The sequence below is a fragment of the Papaver somniferum genome, chromosome 4 (genome assembly GCF_003573695.1).
Source record: "Papaver somniferum cultivar HN1 chromosome 4, ASM357369v1, whole genome shotgun sequence".
Taxonomy (NCBI): domain Eukaryota; kingdom Viridiplantae; phylum Streptophyta; class Magnoliopsida; order Ranunculales; family Papaveraceae; genus Papaver; species Papaver somniferum.
In genome coordinates this window covers 154,648,636-154,673,003 of record NC_039361.1, presented here as the reverse complement: position 1 = coordinate 154,673,003, position 24,368 = coordinate 154,648,636, and the positions used below count along the sequence as shown (strand labels likewise).

The 24,368-nt window shown below is 35.5% G+C and overlaps 2 protein-coding genes across 2 annotated transcripts; one reads left to right on the top strand and one right to left on the bottom strand.

Annotated features, from left to right (window-relative positions):
- The first annotated feature begins 1,433 nt into the window (after positions 1-1,433).
- On the top strand, positions 1,434-6,297 carry LOC113271643 (sphingosine-1-phosphate lyase-like). The gene is made up of 15 exons (XM_026521537.1): positions 1,434-1,754; positions 1,841-1,886; positions 2,377-2,528; positions 2,692-2,751; positions 3,314-3,538; positions 3,612-3,753; positions 3,922-3,972; positions 4,089-4,180; positions 4,419-4,545; positions 4,681-4,696; positions 5,022-5,129; positions 5,236-5,290; positions 5,366-5,512; positions 5,765-5,843; positions 5,983-6,297. Exons 1-15 carry the CDS (start codon positions 1,552-1,554, stop codon positions 6,103-6,105), a joined length of 1,626 nt encoding a protein of 541 aa, XP_026377322.1. The 5' UTR covers positions 1,434-1,551; the 3' UTR covers positions 6,106-6,297.
- A 1,075-nt stretch (positions 6,298-7,372) lies between these two features.
- Positions 7,373-9,123, bottom strand: LOC113271642 (protein PELPK1-like). Its single transcript, XM_026521536.1, has one exon. The coding sequence runs from the start codon at positions 9,051-9,053 to the stop codon at positions 7,719-7,721; it is 1,335 nt and encodes a 444-aa protein (XP_026377321.1). The 5' UTR covers positions 9,054-9,123; the 3' UTR covers positions 7,373-7,718.
- Positions 9,124-24,368: the final 15,245 nt, after the last annotated feature.

The window sequence follows — 24,368 nt, the reverse complement described above, 5'->3', positions numbered from 1 at the left end:
AACCGATTTCGATTCAGACCATACCGGTTCAGATCAATTTTGTCCCATGAAGACCTATTTAGGTTATCTTTGTTACTGTTACTTTGAAAAAACACTTGAAAATTGGGTGGATCTTTGGATATTTTTAAACCTATGTCATTTGTTTTACCATGTTTATGGAAAAACCCTTGAGAAATGACAGGATCTTTTGATCCTAGTATCTCTATTGATTATAGATTTGCTTTATAGTTTGGATAAGTTACTTTTAATCCAAATTAGGCCATTTAAACTTGTTTTGTTGCTTAAAAAATCGTTCATTATTTGTTCTAAGCATATCAAAGTTTTCCTCTGATTTTGGTGGTGATCGGAATTTAATATTTCTTGTTTTAAGTTTTACCGATCTACTGTTTCGTAAAAATGGTTTTGTTTCGGATAATATTTCTAGTTTTAGGTTCAGCAACAAGTTATTCTAAGACTCCAGCAGCAACTTCGGGGTCTAAGATACCATCAATAACACATAAGACACAGAAAGCACCAACAACAATTAGTTCTAAACCGATTTCGATTCAGACCAGACCGATTCAAATTAATTTTGTCCCATGAAGACCTATTTAGGTTATCTTTGTTACTGTTATTTTGAAAAAACACTTGAAAATTGGGTGGATCTTTGGATCTTTTTAAACCTATGTCATTTTTTTTACCACGTTTATGGAAAAACTCTTGAGAAATGACAGGATCTTTGGATCCTAGCATCTCTATTGATTATAGATTTGTTTGATAGTTTGGATAAGTTACTTTTAATCCAAACTAGGTCATTTAAACTTGTTCTGTTGCTTAAAAAATCGTCTGAGATGGTTAGGATTCTTGATTGAATTATGTCTGGTAATTTTGTTATTAAGATGCTTGTCTGTGATGGTGTTTGCTACTTTCAAATTTTTTTAATAGTTGGAAAACTTGTTGGTCAGCTATGTAATCAATCCCGATTCTAAATTGGTGTATCATTATGAATGTCCTCTTTTTTCTGAAAAAAGAACGAAAAGAAAACATTTTGTAAAGAAAAAATAAATGGACTATGTGACTTTTCAACTTTCAAAGTCAAACCTATCATACGTACATGTCAATCATGTACATCCCGAATTAAACCCATCACCAACTCTTCTTCATGAAACCATATCATTGCACTTGCACACCCAAATAACACAAGATTTACACACAAAGCAAGCAAACCGCGAAGCCGTCTATCAAATACCAACACGCAACTATTATATCCAAATCAAACGGTGCGTTCGTGCATTTTTCTCTTTTCTTTACAAACGTGTCATCATCTAAACCACTGATAACTCAAGCACCTCGTTTTCGATAAACAATTGAGATTTCGACACGTCATATCAACCCCAACAATTTTAAAATGGGAATAAATATTAGTTAATTATTAATGTTTGGCTAATGACAAAACAAAGCCGTTTTTATACGCTAAAATTGATGTCGTGATTCTGATTGATCCTCTTTCTCTCTATATATCTACAAATCCTTTCGATTTTCTCGATTCAGATTTTTTTTTTTTGATTTTCAATGGAGTATTTCTCATCATCATCAGTTTTGATAAGCTTTAGGAATAGAGTGAATTCATATTTATCAGAATATGAACCGATACTACTAGTTGTAACTCCACTCGTAGCACTCTTTATTGCTTCTGTTCTTCACTCATTCTATAATTATGTTCAAGATAAAGGATTCAAATCTGCTCTTATAGGGTTTTTCATGAACTCTATCAAGTAAGTAATCTTTACTAGGAATAATAATATTCTTCGATTACTTAATTTTGATTTTTTTTTTTTTAAGTTTGATTTGATGATTACAGGTTGATTCCATTTGTTAAGAATTACATCGATGCTGAGAAACAAAAGGTAATTTTTTTTTTTAGTAGTTGTTAATTTTAGCTGTTTCCCATATAATATAGTATTCAATTCATTCATGTGTATGTGAATTTGGAACATTAAATGCAAATTTAGGGTTCTGTCAGTTAACTCAATTAAGACCTTGTTCCCCCAAAATAAGCTAGCATGGTGAAATTGGTGGGTGAAATACTAGAGATAAGGTTGTCCTGTCCTGTGCTGTACTTACATATTTTATTGGTAAGTGTAGTAGTACATGTTTTGTGCTAGAGACCCCACTTTTTTTTGGTTCCAAAAAGAAGACAATGTTAGGGCGCCGGCCACTTGCTAGGTTGTTTTCTGTGGGACGCTATAAACCCTTATATCCTGGGGTGCATCCCAAAAGGTGCACTATAGTGACGATTGGCAACTGGTGTGCATATAGCACTGACTCGAAATTTTAGATAGAAGATAATCAAATGTAGTGTTCGATTAGTAATTGTGATTATTTCTACTGATGTAGGTGGTTGATAAGATGCAATCTGGTGGTAAATCTAAAAGAGATGGTTGGCAAACTGAGTTACCGAAGGTTGGATTAGGGGGACATGTAATAGACAAGTTGAAAGAAGAGAAAGAAAAAGATGTGGCTTGGCAAGGGAAATGCTCTGGTACAGTGTATGTTTACTATTTTACGTTTTTATTTATGTAGGTGTCTTGCACGTTGAAGAGTACAAAATATGCACTCTGTAATTTCTCATTATGCATCATTTTGTGATTTTCTTGATGAGATCTTTTTTTTTTGTGATTTTTTTGATGAGATCTTTTTCTTTTGATGCAGATACATTGGTGGAAATGACTCAGAGAGGCATTTTTCTTTGATAAATGAGGCGTATTCAATGTTAGTAGGACATGGTACATTTTATCAATTGTTTTTTTCCCTTGAATTTATTTGCTTTTAGCATTTACTTTCAGCTATAGTTTTGGCAGTTCTGTGCTTGGGGTGGGGATATTAAATGACAAGCTGCAAGCCTTCACTTTCAGCAATCATTTTATCTTGATTTTGTTTAAATTTACATCAAATGGTCAGATAAACATTCTGTTTATGCTGATAAGTGTATTTCAAGATATGTATAATGCAATAAATGGCCTATACATATTTTAGGTGAAGCTTAACGACTTCAGTATCCTGGATTTTATGAATTAGATTATGTCCTTAGTTGGCTAAATTTCGTTTTGCAGCTATTTATATAAATATGTTCTCTAGTTAGATGCACATGTTAACAGATAAAACTATAGTACCAAGTGCAATTGTAAGAACTTTCATATAAATCTTCTTTATGGAAAAAAAATAATCTCCTACTTTTTATATTCTCGTAGTTTTATTGCAGTTTACCACACAACTTAAAGCTGATATGTTGATTCATACTCAGGTCATATTTTTATATGTTCAATATGTTCAGGTTTGCACATACCAATCCATTGCATCAAGATGTATTTCAGAGTGTAGTACGGTTTGAGGCAGAGGTGGTTGCAATGACAGCTGCATTGCTTGGAAGTAAGGAGAAGGCTTCGGGAGGACAAATCTGTGGAAATATGACATCTGGAGGGACTGAAAGTATACTACTAGCTGTGAAAACATCACGCGACTACATGAGAACAAAGAAGGGAATAACGAAACCAGAAATGTGAGTGGCTTCAATCTTTTCTGTTTTGTTACAATAGAACCTAAATATGATACTCTGGAGTTTTCATCTGTAGGATAATTCCTGAATCTGCACACTCAGCATATGACAAGGCCGCACAATATTTTAATATCAAGTTGTGGCGAGTCCCAGTAAACAAAGAGTTTCAAGCAGATGTCAAAGCAATCCGAAGATTTGTTAACAGGAATACTATTCTAGTATGTGTTCCTTACAAAAAAATCTTACTTGTTTATGTCTCTTTAGTTGTCTTTCATCCATATGTTGTTTTAGTTTGGCATTACTAGCATAATCTCGAGGTATATATATTATTATATTTATTTTTGCCACTAGTGCAATTTGATAATGTGAATTTTATGTATTCTCAGATTGTTGGATCTGCCCCAGGTTTCCCTCATGGAATAATTGATCCCATTGAAGTATGTAAACTAACAGTTTTTATTAAAAGATTTGAATCTGTTCTATTCATTTCTTGGATGGTTTTATATATTTCCTTGTTAGATGATTTCTGCTGCTTATCGGCTCAATTTTGCAGGAACTTGGTGAACTGGCATCCAGTATGGGGATTTGTTTGCATGTGGACCTTTGTCTTGGTGGCTTCGTTTTGCCTTTTGCTCGTAAACTTGGGTATGGACACTATTGTTATTTGTTAATAATGTGTTAGCTTTGTTGTTTTCACATGATAATGGTTACTAATGACTAATTTGCTATTCCACTCTTGTCTAATTCAAATTTATAACCATTTGCTTTCCAACATCACAAGAGGAAAAAAGATTTTGCAATAACCAGCATCCTTTAAGCACAATTGAAACATGCACTATAGACCCCGAAATCACTTGTTGAGTCAATGATTATGCTTTTACAGATACCCAGTTCCCCCCTTCGACTTTTCTGTTGAAGGAGTAACATCGATATCAGTTGATGTGCACAAGTATGGGTTGGCTCCTAAGGGAACAAGTACAGTTCTATACAGAAATCATGAAATACGAAAGGTAGTGGCTTACGGAGTTTGATTTCTGTGCTAACCATTTTTTTCCCGCCTCATTGTGGAATGTGGATTACTAATCTTTTTTTTGTCCATACCTGTAAACTAACTTGCTGATGGATTGGACGGCCTTTGTCGACAGCACCAATTTGTTGCTGGTAAGTACCACCTCTCCTTTTGTAGATTTTGCTACTTTGGTGAATTGTCAGAATGTCTAACTGTCCTTGATTCTACAACGCGCCAACCTCTATATCCTTGCACATTCTTCGTGCTTCAACAAAAAGGCTTAAGGTTAAAACTGTATCTTTTATGTCAAACTTCCAGGGGCATCATTTGTATTCCAGAAAATTAAACTTACTTTGTCAGACCCTTCCTGAAACTCACCAGTAAATTTAACGATCTAATTGTCTTACGTGACACTGTGGATGTATACCTGCATATTTATTTTAAGTTGTTACTTATCCCACCACTTCTTTGCTGCAGTTACCGAGTGGTCAGGTGGGCTTTATATTTCTCCAACAATAGCTGGGAGCAGGCCTGGGGGTTTGAGTGCCGGGGCTTGGGCAGCAATGATGAGTCTAGGCCTAGAAGGTACTAATTCCACCAGTATTTTCAGCCAACATCAAAACTAAACCTTCATATTTATAATTTAGTAATGTTATTGTGAGTAACTATTAAATCAATACCATTGTTACAGGCTACTTGCAAAACACTAGAGAGATCATGGAAGTGTCTAAGCAAATACAAAAAGGGTAAGAGATATTTCAATTTGAAAATTCACATTTATGTACTCTATCTGCATTAAGCTAGTTTTGTGCTGTATCCAGGATAAAGGAGATTCCTGAGCTATTTATCATTGGAAGGCCAGACATGACAATTGTTGCATTCGGTTCAAATGATATAGACATATTCGAAGTCTATGATATAATGTCCTCCAATGGCTGGCATTTGAATGCACTGCAGAGACCGAACAGGTAGGGGTTATCTTTTGAGGAGATATGGGTAATCATTGTAGAATCAATAGACCATTTTTGACTCTAGAGTTCAGAAGGCGTTTCATTTGAATCCCCTAGCACTGCCGTTTTCGGTGGTGTTACTAACCGACTGATGGAGAGTCAGTGGCATCTCTACCTTTTTCAGTGGCCGCAAAACTCCATGCACACTGAATCTTTATGAATTCTAACTCTTCCCATTGACCAGTAAATTTTCTGTTGTGTTTGAAACAGCTTGCATATTTGTGTGACTCTTCAGCATGTTTCAGTAGTTGAGGACTTCCTCAGAGTCTTGAAGGAAGCTGTGCAAACGGTAAATCTGTTGCTGATAGCTAATTTGAGCACTCTTTAAGTATATTTCATTCTTAACAGATCAGTGCATGTGTCAGATTGCCTTATCTATATCTGTCCTTCCTCATTGTTTTTCTTCTTTTTGTGTGGACAATTTTCAGGTTAAAGCAAATCCTGGACCAATCAAGGGAGGGATGGCTCCGATATATGGTGCAGCAGGGAAAATGCCTGATAGAGGTATGGTTCACGATTTGTTGGTAGATTTTATGGATAGCTCTTGTTAATGTGAGAGCCTCCACTCAACGTTGTTCTCCTTGCCGTTTCTGTTGTATTGAATTTGTCTGAGAGACTGGCGCACATATTTATTGTCTGAAGGATCACACTGTCCTGTAAGTGCAGCTCCATAACAGTGAGATAATCTTAGCAAACTACTTGTCACGAATATAATGAAAACATTTGATTTTCGTTTCACCAGACTAATTTACCTTGCTATTCTAACATACCTGGTGACCAGACAGTTTCAAAAGTACGTTAAACTTAAAATCGACCATCTCTTTCAAAGCACGGTATCTCTGAGTAAAAAGTGATAAGCAAGGTCAGTGTTGACTGTGACGCTCTTACCTTCTTCAGCGAAAAAAGATGTTTCAAATTCGCCCAAAATTGAGCAAGTCAATATCTCAGTTTCGAATTGTTGTAGCCGACTTGACAGTTTTAGAACTTCAAGTTATTGGGTTTAAGGGGCAGGCACATAGTGCGTGCAGGAATTTATGACTTCTCCAGGCAATACAAAGAGTTACTGGAGTAACTTGTTGTACCTTTACTTTGTTGTACCTTTACTTTTTTAACAGTTACTTTTTCAAACTGATCTAACAGAAGACCCTTTCTGGGGATCAGAAAAGCACCTGTTGACTTGTGACATAGTATCTGTAACTGGGTTGCCCATTTTTTCACTAACAACCCTTTTTGTGATTCTTTCCTTCTCTCAACAAATCCACTTGGTAACCATTCAGATCTGATTTATATCAAATTCACTTGGTGGTCACTATTTTCCAAATCCAAAACGCTAATTCCCTCATTTTTGATGCTCCTCCAACAGTGTTTTGAGGACTAAATGAAATTAAAACAACTGAAGATGGTTTTTGATGATAAAATCACTGTATAGTCTATGCGGCTCTATGGAGAAATCCCAAATTCTTTGCCTGTCCTTAAGTTTGAAGCAACACTCTTATTTGTTGTTGTATTCTTCTCATCACTGCCTAGTAAAAATGGAGGAAGCAAAGACAAATCCTCCAAACTGGCTTAGAACCCATATGATTTCTAAGAATTTCCAAAACCAAAACTTCACTCTTACCTCTTCTTAAGCAAACACAAATGCTACAAAGTTCGCCCAAATCGACCAACCGTTCATAAAGAGAAATGGATTCTGTGATTAATGTAAGCTAAAAAGAGTCTCGTCAAGCAATAGAGAAAGTTACTAGAGATCGACTTGAAAGCTGCATCCTACGTGACAGTTTTAGAACTTGAGGTTAATGGGTTCAAGGGGCAGGTGCATAGCGCGCAATTTTACTAGTTCTAGATACGCAAATTCATAAATATACAGGGAACTATATGATCAATACAATGAATACAGATCCCCTCCGATGAAACATATCCCATACAGACAACAGATATACTGCTATAAAAAATTAAACAAACAGCGTATACGGCGTCAATATGAGCCAAATAATACAGAAAACTATGAAAGCAAGCAAGATAGGCATGACATATACAAACCATAAACCATCAGGAATTACCAAACTGAATAGAAAAGCTCGAAATCAGAAACTCGAATGTAGATGCATATCCTCGAAAATGTCACCACTTAGATTGGAGGACTTCAACTGGGAGAACTATTCAATCAAGGGCTGGTTGAGTGAGAGTCTTTAGGAAGCTCAGGCAATGTTGGTTTTGGTAGAGTTTCTGGAATTTTAGGCAATTCTGGCAGTTTTGGGATTTCAAACTTGGGCAGTTCAGGTTTAGGAAAATCAGTAGGGATCTTGGGGAATACAAGTTTTGGAAAAGCTGGGATATCAAATTTTGGGAATTCAGGCTTGGGAAATTCCAGCTTTGGCAGCTCAGGCTTGGGAAGTTCAGGCTTAGGAAGTTCTGTCTTCGGCAACTCAGGCTTTGGGACTTCAAGCTTCGGCAACTCAGGCTTTGGGACTTCAAGCTTTGGCAACTCGGGCTTTGGGACTTCAAGCTTCGGAAACTCAGGCTTTGGAAGAGTAGTAGGCACGTCGAGTTTTGGCAACTCAGGTTTTGGCAGAGTTGGAACGTCAAGCTTTGGCACCTCTGGCTTCTCGGTTAAAGACACCGTTTCAGTCTTTGGAAAAGTTGGGATATCAAGTTTTGGTAATTCAGGCTTGGGAATTTCCAGCTTCGGCAATTCGGTCTTTGGCAACTCAGGCTTGGGAAGTTCAGGCTTAGGGAGTTCTGTCTTAGGCAACTCGGACTTCGGTAATTCTGGCTTGGGAACATCCAGCTTTGGCAACTCAGGCTTTGGGACTTCAAGCTTCGGCAACTCAGGCTTTGGGACTTCAAGCTTTGGCAACTCAGGCTTTGGCACTTCAAGCTTCGGCAACTCGGGCTTTGGGACTTCAAGCTTCGGCAACTCAGGCTTTGGTACTTCAAGCTTTGGCAACTCCGGCTTTGGCACTTCAAGCTTTGGCAACTCGGGCTTTGGGACTTCAAGCTTCGGCAACTCAGGCTTTGGAATTGTAGTAGGCACGTCGAATTTTGGCAATTCAGGTTTTGGCAGAGTTGGAACGTCAAGCTTTGGCACCTCAGGCTTCTCGGTTAAAGACGCCGTTTTAGTGTTTGGAACTGATGGCAATTCGGGCTTAGGCAGAGAAGGGATTTCAAGTTTAGGAAATGATGGAAACTCGGGCTTTGGAAATGACGGGATGTCAATCTTGGGCAGTTCCGGCAACTCTGGTTTCGGTAGAACTGGAATTTCAAGCTTTGGCAACTGTGGCAATTCTGGCTTTGGAAAGCTTGGGATCTCAGGAAATGGTAGTAGTTCAAATTTAGGTAATGTAGGTGTTGGAATCTCCGGAACAGTTTCTGTTGTTTCCAATAGATAACGACCTGCTTGAACAACCGTCACGTGGTTGCCGCTAATGAGAAACAATGTACTGAACATGATGAACATCAGAGAGAAGATTGAAGTAAGTTGGTTCCCATGAGAAGCCATTGCTGGTGATATGATCAAACAAGATAGCTCTTTGTACTACTGAGAGAGTGGGTAGAAGTTTGTTTGAGAATGAAGGTATGAAAAATTATGTGTGCATGATTGGGTTTTTATAGCTGGAGCCTTGAAGGGTAGTGTCACTTATGTTAGATATTGGTAGATGAGAATTGAGACTTGAGATGCTTCTAGTTCAATAGTTGTTATATGTGAGATGTCAAGTCAATGAAGTAGGAGAGACTCTCTAATTTGTGTATGTTTAATTAGTTCAACTTCTCAACTGTCCTTTACAAACATATATATAGAATATTATGAATCCCAAGTTTAGTTTAGAAAATGAGTTCAAACCACACACTTCTAACATATATTTATTTTCTTACCAAGGAACTTTTATTTCATAAAAGACGCATGCTACCTACAAGCCCAGATAGCTAGAGGAAGTGGAAAAACAAATAAAATAATTAAAAATTATAACAGCAGCTCCATCAAACTGAAATAATCTTAGCAAACTTTTGTCACTAGCTTTTCTGAAAATTTGGTCGTATAACCGGCTAAGGAAAAATCTTGGGTGTAGTGGACTGAGTAAAATCCGACTTGGGTGAAAAAACATCCCCAAGAAAAACTTTGGTTTTTCGGACAAAAAAAATGCCATTAGACCCAAGAAAATAAATTAAGAGGGTTATAGAGCTAAGTTTTATTTTGTTGAAAAAGCAGGACAAACAAAAACAAGCTTCTCAAATCTCAGAGCTCCAGCACCAGATCTACAAGACAAATACAAAGAAATATATCAGAAAATCTATCAAAATATATTGATCATTTTACGACATGCACCTAGTAATTTACACGTAAAAAGGTGATTATTATAGTACTTACATTCTGCGTCTGTCTTGATCCAGTATTCTCCGTTCGCGTATAGAGTGTTGTCCTTTGTCATGGTACCTTGTTTTTGAGTCTGATGACTCAGTGGAGGAAATGACGATATTTCTTCATCTACCATTGACCGAGCTCCATTCCTGTCGTAACTAAGATTGTTACTGGTGTTGTTCTCATTCTTGTGGGATATTTGAGAATTTTGTGTAACTGTAGAGCACTCTGGATGAACTTTTCTGCTGAAAATTTGTAATGCCTGGAAAAGGGAAAAAATCAGAAAAGAGAAAACAGAAACATGACTTGCGTTACAATATGAACAGTAAACAAACCTAACGTAGTATCTGCTGTAAGATGAACTGAGTGATTTACCTTTTGGAGTCGGTTTTCGGATGAAACTGGATCAGCAGGAGTACCATTTCAAAAACTTCTTTATGGACATATCACTGACCCCTGCAGAATATTTGGTATGATAATTTTCCTTAGAGTAGTTCTCCTTTTCGAGTCTGTTCTTCTGAAACAACTCCCCTAAGGATGGACGACGGTTTTTCCTTGCCACTATCGTGCATTCAGTAGGAAAGTCAAAATATCCTTGAAGTGGAGTATGTTTTCTGTCGCAACTGCCATTGTCAGTACTTGCTGTACTGACATGACCAGTCCTGGCTGACATTGAACCATTCCAGTAGAACCTATCATCCTTCAGCTTATTAATTGAGCTGGCGTTCAACACTTTCTCTAACTCCTCATTCACGAGCTTCAAATTATTTTTAGATACATTTTCGGTAGAAAAAGTTGGTGTTTGAGGTTCCATAACAAGTTGATTTTGGTCCAAACCCAGTATATCAATTGTCAGAAATCCATCGAAACATCCAGAGATGGAAACATCTGCTGAAGAGGGCTCAAGTCCATTGCAAGCAAAGAACTCTTTGTTTTCTTCAACTCTAGCAGAACCCATTCTAGCAAATGCTTTTCTTTCTGAGGTTGGTTGTCCTGGGAAAAGGCTTGCATAACAGTAGGTATATATTTGGTTTTGGATGGTAGTACTGTTGCTGTTCAGGAGTGAGGGCTTTTGCCCCAGACCTGCAAACAAAATACGAATAAGCCAAAGAAGGGTCATTTCCTTCCCTTCTGTGACCTACAAATTATCTTTAGCAACAACAAGACATGCAGTATGGACCAATGCTGCTGATCAGAAGAAAATATCTTTTTCAACAACAAAAGGTGCGGATATTATTGTTAATGTGATAAAAGCAAATGGCGAATTATTTTCTGCGACACAAGTATTAGAAAAATTATGGTGCAAATGGTGGATCTCCGTACGTGTTCTTCTATCTATCGCTCATTACCTCTTTAACTAACTAATTAAAGGTCAGTCGAAACCCAAGCTTTCTCTTTTGTTTTTGTCATGATCAGGTTGTTTTCTCATCAAATATATTTGATTCTAAGGATATATACTGTATCAACCTTTGTTTTTTTGTGTATCTTGATCTTTATCTTAATTGGCTTTATTCATTTATTCATTAAAGTTGCTGAAGAATTTTCACTGTATACTAGCTATTGAAATCGAAATTGTTTATTTGGTTGTGTTAGCTTGAGCCATTGTGTCATCTGTGTGGTGTAATGCAAATGAAAACATGCTTGTCTGAGAGTATGGTTCATATATTCTCTAATTTTCTGAGGTGGCGATGTTCTCTTCATGGTTTTTACTGCTAGCCGAACTTGAATATTGCATCTCATAAAGTAGTTTCAGTTACTATATATATAGGACTAATTGAAATAGGCGCCATTGTTGTTATATAATAACTAGAAATGCAAGTGCACATATAGAAACTACTTCCAAACTAGAGCACTCAACTGTAATACAATTTAGATCCTATCCCATTTTGGATGCGCCATCTCTTGGCCTGGGTTGCTGACTTACCGACCTGATATGATGCAGACTGATGGGACTTTCTGATATGATGCGGTCCACATCAGGAACAAGCCACCTTTTGGAACATGGGAGCCATCCGGAATGTTATTCGTCGACTTTAATTTATACAACTTCTGTTTCCATATACACGTACAGGTCATAAAGTACCTTCCGGTGCACTATGTGTACCAACACTCAGTGAACAAAAACATATGTCTTCATCAAACAATGTCATTTGCGCTGCAATCTTGTTTTGAACAAACAGAAACGTACGCAAGTATTAAATACCATGAAAATTACAGTCTTGTAGCGAGTTTATTGTATGTAATAGAGTACAAGATCTGTCAAAGAGAGGAACATGTTCCGCTAAGAGAGTTACTATCACATCCGTCCCACCATCCTCAGTTCCTGCCGAGTAAGTTATGATCAGGGTTGAGAGTCTAGACACAAGCTGCAGCCAGTAGAGATAAGGAAGTGACTCTACTGCGTTGAGAACTCTATGTTTAATTCCAACAGAGGGTTTCCAAAGCACCATGGCCTGTATAGAGTATTCAGTATATACAAAGGGGCTGAGATGACCGTAAAAAGAAGCAACTGTGCAGATTAATCGACTGTGCAGATTATACTCCCGAAGTTAAGGCTGTGTTTGGTATAGTTTTTAAAGACCATTTTCTGTTTTTAAAAACAGTAAAAACAAAAAACACGCCTGGTAGAGATGTTTCCAAATAACATTTTTCCACTGTTTTTGAAAACAAAAAAATAAAAATGACAACTTGTTGTTTTCATTGTTTTCTTCTTCTTTTTCTCTTTGAATGAAAGGCATCTCAGAACTATCGTAAAACAAAGATCTCTTCAAATCTCTTTTCCATGGTTAATTTTTCTCTACTCAAACATTCAATTTTCTATTGACTTCAATGTCGAAAATAAATAATAGTACCAACTGTTGGTTGTTCTAGCTTATAACTAATTTTTGAAATTTTGTTTTCAGGAATGGTTTTCTAGATTTCGTACCAAACACCTTTTTAAAGTTTAATAGAAAATGAAAATAAGAAAAAAGAGTAATGTTTTGAAAACGGTAGGAAATGATTTTTGAAAACTGTTTTTAAAAACGGGTCCAAGTTTCTAGAAGACTAGATTAATCAGGTGTGCCCCTATATTGCACGAACACGGTTAGAAAGATGTTGTAACCATGGCGGACACACAACTGAACACAATGCAGTTACGACACTTTCCCGACATGCGATAAACATGCTACATCACTTTCCCACAAAAATTGATATTGGACACTTTGCGGACACGCCATAAATGGTTCATTTTTGTTTGGAAAATCAAAATAACCTAATCGTGACACTAATTTCACTACACGAAATCAGCGAATTTGTAACGTAAATACGTCAGAAAAACGTTGGAAATATTGTGGCTATTGTTAATGTTACAATAATTCATCAACAGTATAAGACCGTTACGATAAAAATTTATAAAATAGCGGTTAAATTCGTTGGAATAAATAAACAAATGGTTACCTAGTCAATATAAGATTAGTCTGTTATCATTTTGTTGTGAAGGATAGTCGTTATTTCTCATATTGTAATGATTAACCCGTAACGGTTCCGTGTAACAATTATTTTAACGACGACTTTGTATGTAACAGTTGATTTCATGCCAGATGTCCTTATATGTAACTGCTTCAACAACGATTAAAAGCATTGTTTAGTTCAATTGTAACAGTTTCTGATTTAACAGTTATCATAGTGATTCGATTCGTAACAGCTCAGTATAATGGATGTCGTTTGCCACGTGTCAGTCAGTTGTAACATGTAAAGTAACAACTTCAGATGATGATGATTGATTGTAACATTTTGGATGTAACTGTTATCGTAACGATTCGGGTCGTAACAGCTGACTGTAACAATTATCGTTTGCCACGTGTCAACCGGTTGTAATATGTAGAGTATCAGCTTTAGATGTTGACGATTGAATGTAACTGAAAGGAATTTTCCGGGTGTCCTAAATTACTAAAAGATTTTATGACGTCCATTCGACGTTGATACAACAAACATAGTTTTCAAAATATAAAATAATATTTTATTTTATGTTACAACTAAGCTCCCATATCTGGATCCTGCAGTGAAATTTAATCTAAAACTGCACTGCGATATTCATTTCCGGACCTGCAATGCAATTCATTTCTGAAGCTGCATTGCAAGGTATTGAAAGCGTGAAACGAAGCGTTTTTTACTTTTAAGAAGCGATGCGTATGTTGAAGCGTGAAGCGTCGACTCATGATGGATGTTTGAAGCGGATTTTTTCCTACCAATAATAGCAGTCGTTATTAATAATTATAATATTTAGGAATATATTACTTGTATAAATTCAATACAAGTCCAGTCAATATCAAAAACAGAGGCGTGGAAAAGTGGTTCACTTTAGTTTAAGTATGTTGGAGGTCGGAGATTCGAAACCCCCTAAAACTTTTAACTTGTTATTTTTCTTTGACATTTAGGCGGGAAATGATTTGACTAAGTCAAAAAGCGCATTCGCTTCATATTATCAAATAAAGGAATCTTCCGCTTCATAACTACGCTTCGGAGCGAATTGGAAAAAATCTGAAGCGAAGTGTAGCATGAAGCGGCGCTTTTAAAAACCATGTTTCATTATAAGTCATTTCTGAACCTACAATGCTGAATCTAAAACCCATAATTCATTCTCATTCTACAATACATACATTCTCATTCTAGCAACAAAAGTAATTCATTCATTCTAGCAACGTAATTTATCCATTCTGGAATCTGTAGAAGAACCAATTGAACCAAGATTTGTTTCGTTATTTATTCACAAACCTAAGTATATACGAGCCTAGTTTTTACATTGAAAAAACTGCTAAGGAAAAAAATATACATGGTTTCTATGTTATAATCAAATGACAAGGGTTGTATTTTTATGCATTTTTTAAATATAAACAAGTGTTGTTCTGCATTATACCTATGCTCAAAAAAAATTGTTCATGCGCCAAAAGAAGTTATCCATTAACATCAGAGTATTCTTAACCGTCTCTTAGCATCAGTTATTGCCATCAACTCTAGTATCTTGACAAAACAACAAATATGAAACAAAAACTCAAATTAGAAACAACGCTCGTAAGAGAGACAAAGATTCATTCAGTAATTTGGGAAATTCATAAACATGTTCATTCTCATTGTTTATATTTGAACATGGCAACCTAAGTATCAAAATTTATATTTGACTCGCAACTTATATACATGGTTTCATATGTTAAATGAAGATGACAACAAACAATGAATAGATATAGTAAGAGTTTACTCACCAATTTATATAGAAGTTGATAAAAGAATGTATTAGTTCTCGCTTGTGCTTCTTCTACAGCTTTGCAGGACCACCAATGTCTCACATCTTCTAACTTGTGCACATGTAAATGTATTGTTGTACATCCACAGCTCTAATATTTCTCTATCAAGGTCATGGAACGCGATGCAAGGGAAGGGATGAATTTAATTCAAGAAACTTGATTTTAGTTACAAGAAACTTGATTCTGGTTAAATACTCTTCAAACAAAAAAACACTTCTAAAACAATTGATCGGTGTAGGCATGAACAATGACCGTTTCCTAAATCAATCGGTCTATAAGTACATTAACGTAGACCGATTATGTTAAACTCAACAAACTTTTATTTCAGAAATTCAAATGTTTGAGTAAATGCATATTTTTAAAACTTAATTTATAGGATTTGGTTGATAGAAAAGTACCTGACTCGAGCCATTTCTTCTGCTTCTATTGCGCTCAGAGTTGGTTCGTCTTACACAACCATTTTCTTCTTCGATTCTTTGTTTCGAATCGTTTTATCAACTCATGAATCACTCTCACTAAGACAAGTAATTCCAGTAACATGTTTGAATCTTGTTGGTTTTGACATTATATAAAAGGAAAACAATGATTAATCGTTTTTTGGATCGTCGATAATCGACGACGTTTTCGTTTGGAAATGAAAAAAAAATAGAAGGTAGAAAAGAAGAATCGATTTTTGAGGAGGTAAGCAAATGAAATGGAAATGAAATAGATTAGAGAATTAGATTTTGTAATTAAATATTAATAAGAATAAATTGCTAGTATTAAGATTTAATGGATGGTAAATTGGCAGTTTCATCCAATTTAGATACCCCTTATCTCCCTTGTAGTTGGGAACAAATTTTGTGTAGGCCTCAGATAATCTGTCTAGGCCCCAAACTAGCTAGGTTTAGAAAGCACAACGGAAAATAAAGAAACATGTTTTGAGGCATACTCCTTTTTTTGAGGCATACTAAACGATGATACCATCTAGGGTATGCTTATAAGGGGTGTCTATCAATGGGTATATTATTAAGTGAAAAAGTGGGGGTACAATAACCACACCCAGTATTTCGCTTAGAAATATGTATGGACTAACTCCAATATACTTTCAAGAGAATCAACCAGACTCAATCTTAATAAAGTATATCAAAGAGTACTTATATCTCTCTTTCTCGATTCAATTCTTATTCAAGCAAATAGAAATATGCAAATCTAATTGAATACAAGAGAAATCACTTGAATGGTACCAAAGACCAATGTTCAATTATCAATCAATGTAAATCAATAACCAAAGGTTGGATATTCTAATTGATTGATTCAAACGCACAACATGTGATATTTTAATTATATAACAAAATATAATGTGGAAAAGAAATAACATAGACACCAGAAATTTTGTTAACGAGGAAACCGCAAATGCAGAAAACCCCCGAGACCTGCTCCAGATTGAACACACACTGTATTAAGCCGCTACAGACACTAGCCTACTACAAACTAACTTCGGTCTGGACTGTAGTTGAACCCCAATCAATCTCACGCTGATCCAAGGTACAGTTATGCTCCTACGTCTCTGATCCCAGCAGGATACTACGCACTTGATTCCCTTAGCTGATCTCACCCACAACTAAGAGTTGCTACGACCCAAAGTCGAAGACTTCAATAAACAAATTTGTATCACACAGAAAAGTCTACGGTAATAGATAAATCTGTATCCCACAGAAATACCTACGAGTTTTGTTCTGTCTTTTGATAAATCAAGGTGAACAGGAACCAATTGATAAACCAGACTTATGTTCCCGAAGAACAGCTCAGTATTATCAATCACCTCACAATAATCTTAATCGACGCGATGAAAGAAGATATTGTGGAAGACGAAGATGTTTGTGATTACTTTTATATCTTGCCTATCGGAGATATCAATCTCAAGCTAATCTTTATGATTGTACTCGTACGATAGAAACTGCAAGATCAGATCACACAACTACGAGAAAGTAGTATCGGTCTGGATTCACAATCCCAATGAAGTCTTCAAGTCGTTAACCTACAGGGTCTCAAGAAGAAACCTAAGGTTAAAGGAGAATCGACTCTAGCTTATACAACTAGTATCACACATGAGGTGTGGGATTAGGTTTCCCAGTTTCTAGAGTTCTCCCTTATATAGTCTTTCAAATCAGGGTTTGCAATCAATGTTAGCTTAGTAACAAATCATTCAATATTCACTGTTAGATGAAAACCTGAATAGATTCAAGCTGATATCTTTCAACCATTAGATCGAAAACTTAGCTTGTTACACACAAATGAAATGCATGATTTTAGGTTTGTATAACCGTACCCGAACATATACATTCGTTGGTTCAACATTAGTTAACCAAATGGTTAGCCATATGAGCACTTTCATATTAACCATATTCTTCTTTACCATAACTAGTTCAAATGACTCAAATGAACTAGTTAGAGAGTTGTTCAATTGCTTAGATCTTATAGAAGTATACAAGACACAATCGAAGCAAAAACGATTTGATTCACCCGAATCGATTCATGAAATTTATAGCCACGGTTTGCAAACTTGCATTCCTTAGTTTATATAAGTATAAGTTCACGAATAATTGTTTTTAGAAAATAACCAACCTAAGTACGCAGAATAGGTTCGCGGACTTAAGTACCCGGAATAAGTTTGTAAATGGTTTACAAACTCCAACAGATTTTCTCGGTAAGAGAACCTCCGACAGTTCGCGGACTGGGTTCGCAGACTGGGTTTGCGGGACTCTGCTCCGGTTTTCCTGAGCAGCAAAGTACACATACTTTGGTTCAAGGAATAAGGACTTATACATATATGCGTTACCACACAATGCTTATATCCAACAATGGTTATATAATTTAAACTCTCATTTAAATCATTGAAACATTCTTAGAGGACGTTATATAGTTGTTGTTCACAAACTATTTTTCGTCAAAGCCATTTTCAAGTAATTGAAACATAATATGACTTTCTTCACTAGGTAAAGATGAACTTGGCCAAAGAGAAAGTTTACCAACACATATTTCGAGAAATAGATAAGCGAGATAAACTCGGCTAGAAATAGCAAATGTGTATAATCAAAGTCTATATAGCAAAACGAATTTTGTCTCAAGATAGGAGATAGAGTAGATAGACTTTTGAGTGATAGATAAGTTCAAGTCTCCACATACCTTTTAGTCGATGAAGCTCCACCAGTTCCTTGAGTAGTTCTTCGTCTTGTATGATGATCGCCATGGAGTTCTTGAGCTCAACTACACTTTCTATCCTAGTCCGAAACTTAGCTATAGTAGACTAGAAATCAAGACCTGTAGTTTTGATCACTAACACTGACAAACATGCTTGAGATAGAAACGCATGCGAGTTCGATCGAGCAGTGCTATAACATTAAGTTACCCATAATTATTTTAAATTACTTAAACCTAAACTACTCAAAATCAGTTCAATTCTTCTTATCTTATTATACGTCTCAAACCATTTGAATTTTTTTCGTTGTCGATTAGTGGTTCGCTCATAAATCTTTGATTGTTGATTAAAGTTGCAATTGTAAAATCATCGGTAAAATGAAGTGTTGCGCTAGAGATATCAAATTGTCGCAAAATCCATAATTGAACTTACCTTCGTTCTCATTTTTTAGTGTTTCAGAAGAATATCTCAGCTGATCCACAAATATCAATTTTAAGCCATACCTAGTTTATAGTTTAAAAAATCATTAAGTTCGGCTGATTCAATTTTGCTATCTTTTCAGCCGAACTTTTGACTTGAGTTGCTTAAAATGGCTGAACTTTAAACTTGAATAGGTTCATAGATTCATTGATGTTCGGCTGGTTTTAGTACTGCTAAATTTTGAGTCGAACATTATACTGTAAGTCGCCTCTTAAATTACAAAGAATAAACTTAAGGTTCGGCTAACTATTAGACGAGTTCGAATGAGCCGAATCATAAACAAAAATTCAATTACTTGGTTTTGTCTTTAAATTTATAAGCCGAATGGTTCTTCCGCGTAAAGTTCGGCCTTTAGTTTTCAGCCGAACCCAAAACATCTCCGAAAAAACCAAAATTTTTGATGAATTCAACCCAAAGAAAGGAGACTAAACATCTTATACAACTATACCTGTGTATTATTAGCATAAAGTTCCTCATCACCCACTTTGAATCACAAAATTCTCAAATTTCTCATAAATCTCTAAAACCTAGGTTTTTTTTCACTTCTTCTTCCTCTCAAAACCCCAAACTCTCTTACAAAAAATAGATTCTTTCTACTAATTACTTAACTTTAATCAATCTTTTAAGAACACTAATTAATCACAATCATTAAGATCCTGGCGTCATTAGGGGTGACCCCTGAAAGAATCAGGGACGACTGAATAAGACAAAATAGGTTGAAAATACTTATATGTCCCTTCATAATCGGTAGTTTAGTATTTTTTTTAATCTACCGATTGTGACTATGTTCTTCTCTTCATTGAGAAATCCAAAATTCCATTGGTTTTGAAAATTTTGAATTTGGGACTACTACCATAATCGGTAGATAAATAAAATAACGATAGATAATAAACATCACGAAACAGCCGATTGTGCGAATAGAGAAATTCAAAATTCCATTGGTTTTTGAAATTTTGAATTTGGGACTACTAGCATAATCGGTAGATAATGAACATCACGAGACTACCGATTGTAGAATCCGTAGATAATAAATATCTCGAGTCTGACGATTGTGAAAATAGAGAAATGCAAAATTACACTGGTTTTTGAGAATTTTAAATGTGGGGATACTAGCATAATCGGTAGATAATGAAATATCACGAGACTACTGATTACACAATCGGTAGATAATAAACATCACGAGTCTACCGAATGTGAAAATAGAGAAACTCAAAATTCCATTGGTTTTTGAAAATTTTGAATTTGGGACTACTAGCACAATCGGTAGATGATGAGCATCACGAGACTACAGATTACACAAATAAACATCACGAGTCTACAGATTGTGAAAATAGAGAAACTCAAAATTCCATTGGTTTTTGAAAATTTTGAATTTGGGAATACTAGCACAATCGGTAGATAATGAACATCACGAAACTACCGATTATACAATCGGTAGATAATAAACATCACGAGTCTACCGATTGTGAAAACAGAGAAAAATATAACTATGCCATCCAACCACCTTCTTAGGTTTTACTGCATACCCATCTTTTCTTTCTCTTCCAAACCCATAATAATTCTTAAATCTCTTTTATCTGAGTCTAATTTCTAGGGTTTCAAAACTAGGGAAATAACAATAACAAATAAATTATTTACCAAACTCTAATTTCATACCTATAATAAAATCACAGAATAAGCGGAATCAAATCACAAACAGTAAACTGGAAGATTTTGGGAAAAAATGATTAAGAACACTGATTGATTTGGGGAACAATTAATTGAAAAGTAGGGTGTTGTGAACGTTATGATAGAGGTAAGAGACTGAAAGATTTGAGGAACAATTGATTGGATTATAAGTGGGTATGAGTTAGGTGTTCCAGTAAGGAAAAATATGACGGGAACTATGAAGATTCTATCATTGGTGGTTGATTGAAACAACCAGCGACAATTTTTTCTCTCCTACATCCATGGGGTTTCCCTAAATTCTGATTTGTAGAGGCTGAGGAAAAAGAAGAACATAGAATTTGGATTAATGATTTATATATCTCTCACCCTAGGCTAATAGATTTGATTGGTGGTGTTACAAAATTGTTGAATATGAAAACCGGCTATATGTTTGAAGTATGATTGTTGTGATTGTTTAAGTGTTTTGCGATTTGGTTTGATTATTGCTTTGCTGATTGAGGTTGGGTTCGAATAATAAGTAGCTGTTGTTGCTAAAGGAGGAAGAAAAATACATAATTAGGGTTAGTTGGTGGTGTAAATCGGGACCGTTGGCTAAAGTGTTTTCATTCTAACCATTGGATCCTAGACCAAATTCAGGGGTATACTTGTAACCTCAGAATTTTACTATATTTTTGTTTTATAAAGTTAATTAAAGTTTGGTCATAAACGGTTAATGAAGGTCAATGTTGTATCCAAGTACCAAACGCCAAGCTGGAAAAATGTTAGACCAAACTCAAAAATCGGACAAAACCTGAGTACCAAAAACAAAATACTCCTTATTAAAAATGGGTGGATAAAGGGTGATGGTCTTTTTTATCTAGTGACCCTATTTGTCACCATTTGGTATGCCTTAAAAAAATAGTATGCCCCAAAACAGATTTCAAAATAAAGGCCCTTTAACTTAGGATCCCAAACAACCAAATCAACTAGCAATAACCTCGCTTAGTCCAACAACTGTATAAAACACATTAAAACTCAGATGAACATGTGTGGAGTCACCTTCCAACCAACATGGGTTAGCCCAGTTGGCCAGGAGCCTGACTCTCAAATAGGAGGTCAGCGGATCGAGTCTCCGCTCAAGAATTTAGAGATCTCATGAAATACTCCTCTTATGTAATTTAAAGTTTAAGTTCTTAATGTATATTCTTTCCTATTAAAAGAAAAAGGATTCACCTTCCAATCCTTTTTGTATGCAGTTCTATCAGTAATTCTAGATAGATTTGCGGAAACATCAAAATCTTTCTCGTTAGACTTGGCACTAGAACTCCCAAAAATCTGCAGAACCTATGTTATTCAGTGACGGAGCCAAGGCTTAATGCCCTCGGGGTCAATATCAGCGTAACCTAAATTTTCCATTTCCTCCTATCTATTTTGCCTCCACAAATGGTTGAATCTACGAGAAAACCAAGCTTATTTATACTGAAGTTTGAAAACAAGTGGGGTCCGTAGACCCCATTTTTCTCCGTGTGCCTCCGTCCCTGCTACTATTGGTAACTTTTTTTTGCTTCGGAGAAGTATCATTGGGCTTATCACCCTCCTGCTCTTCACTAGATTTAGCAATACTTTTCTTAGGAACGATTTTTTGGAGACCATCGTTTTCTTTTTGGGACCATGGTTTACTTAGACCATCTACCCTACGCTTATAATGGGTGTCTTAAAGTTAAAAAATGACTAAGTCACCCTTTAATTAAATAAATATTTACGTTTTTATTTTTTTTAACTTTTTTTTTAATTTATTTGGCTATTATTAAAAAAATGAAAAGTTATTACAAGAAACTAGATGAGAGCCTAAGTTGGGCTCCAATACCTTTTTGAATAGCTAAATCAATTCTAATAAAAAGAAAATTACGGAGATTAATATTTACATCATGCCTAGATATTTTTTAATTATTTTTTATTTATTTTCTTATATTTGGTTCGGATAGGAAAAAAAACAAATCTAGTCAAACTTAAGTTTCGGCTAGGAGAAAAAAAAAATAAAACCTAACCGAAATACATGAACAGAAGTTCGGCTAGGAGAAAAAATGCGAGTTAACCGAACTAAACATATGGGTTTATAGAGAAGAGTTCAGCTAAGGAAAAAAAAATTGTGAACTAACCGAACTCTGCATTTTTTGTTCTATACAAAAGTTCGGTTACAACCAAAAAAATTCGTATTTGCCGAAGTGATCTTCGTGTTCTTGGTTTCAGAAAGTCCGGTTACCAAACTAGGATTTTTTTAAAATTTTTGCTAACCGAACTTGCTACTGTAATTTCCATCTTCACCCTATTTTGATGTTTACTACTCAATTTTTTTTCAATCAAAAACAAACTAAAAGTAATGGTTTTGTGGGACATTTACTACTCAATTTTGATAATTACTACTTAAAGCTAATAAAAGATAAAAAATAATTAAAAAAAGGTAACATTATTTAAATACCCCTACTATAAGTCCCCTTCCAAAATACCCTTATCAACTTTAAATATACTAGTCCCAGCTTCTCAAAGAATTGAACAACCAGAAGCTGATGAAGACGAGGAGAGTGAAGAGCAAGAAGTTAAAGAGAAAGAAAAATCTATTATTGGTTCTATTATCAGAGGACTGAAGAATAATCCAAGGTCGAGGAAGAGGAAACCATTGGACGATGGATTCACTAGAACAGGTTTACACCAAAAGAAGAACAAGAAAGAGAAGGATAGTGAGGTTGTTGATTTGGAGTCAATATAGTACATCGATTCAACACCCCCGCAACCAAAACCACTCAAGGATGCATAAAGTCTTGAGCTTTGGGAATCGTCCAGTAAAGAGGAACAAGCAATTCTCAAGGAATTCTGTAAGGATGCCACAAAAAGGTAATATACGAAAAAACTTTACTTCTCGGTTAATACATTTTATGTCTATCTCAAATACAAGACTAGACTTGAATTGAAAAGATGAAAATACTTGGAGTAGATACTTAGAGTGCTTGAATTGAAAATATGAAAGTACTTGGTGATTAGTACAAAAATTTAGAAGCAACTTGTGCAAGTTTGTTCCATATAAGGAAGCAACTTCTTGAAGTTGCCTCAACTATTTGCTTTAAAATATTTTGTTGTGTTGTTTATGATTGTTGGGTTATGCAGGGAGATGGCTCATTCTGAAAAGGATAAGAAATTTCACATTGATAAGTTGTACATCCATAATCTACTGGATAACAATAATATCGATAATGATATCATAGATTATTACATTACTAGTCTAGAGGACAAGATGGAAAAGGGTCTTGCTAATGGATACGGCAAGCATGTCATCTTAAATACAAATACTTTGGTAACTAACTTTTTTACTTTTCATTTGATAACATTACCTTCTGATCTATCATTGGTGTCCATAAAAAATTTGTAGTTCTTCTCAATACATTGTCACTACGCTTGTTGTTTATGACCACCTGAAAATAGAAAAAATCTTATTTTGTTTATGTTAAGATAATACAAATTTGTATAAGATGATGACATAATACTATGATGAATAAAAATCTGAATGAAAAACTTTTACATTGATGCAGGGTCTCGTACAATCTGCATTAGACAAGGGAGATGAGTCTGCAATAGAGTCAACCGCAGTTGCGGATTATGTAAGACAAAATTACCAAGTGGATGGCAGAAACAAGATGTTATTGATTCCAATGTGCATGTACAAACACAAACAACCGTACCACTGGGTTTTGCTGGTGCTATATGAAGGCATATGGAAGGTATATGTAACTAAATGAAGCAAAATCCAGCCCAGTAAAGACAAATTCATGCCCTGACAAGGCCATTAAGTAAAGTTATTAATGAAATGGGACA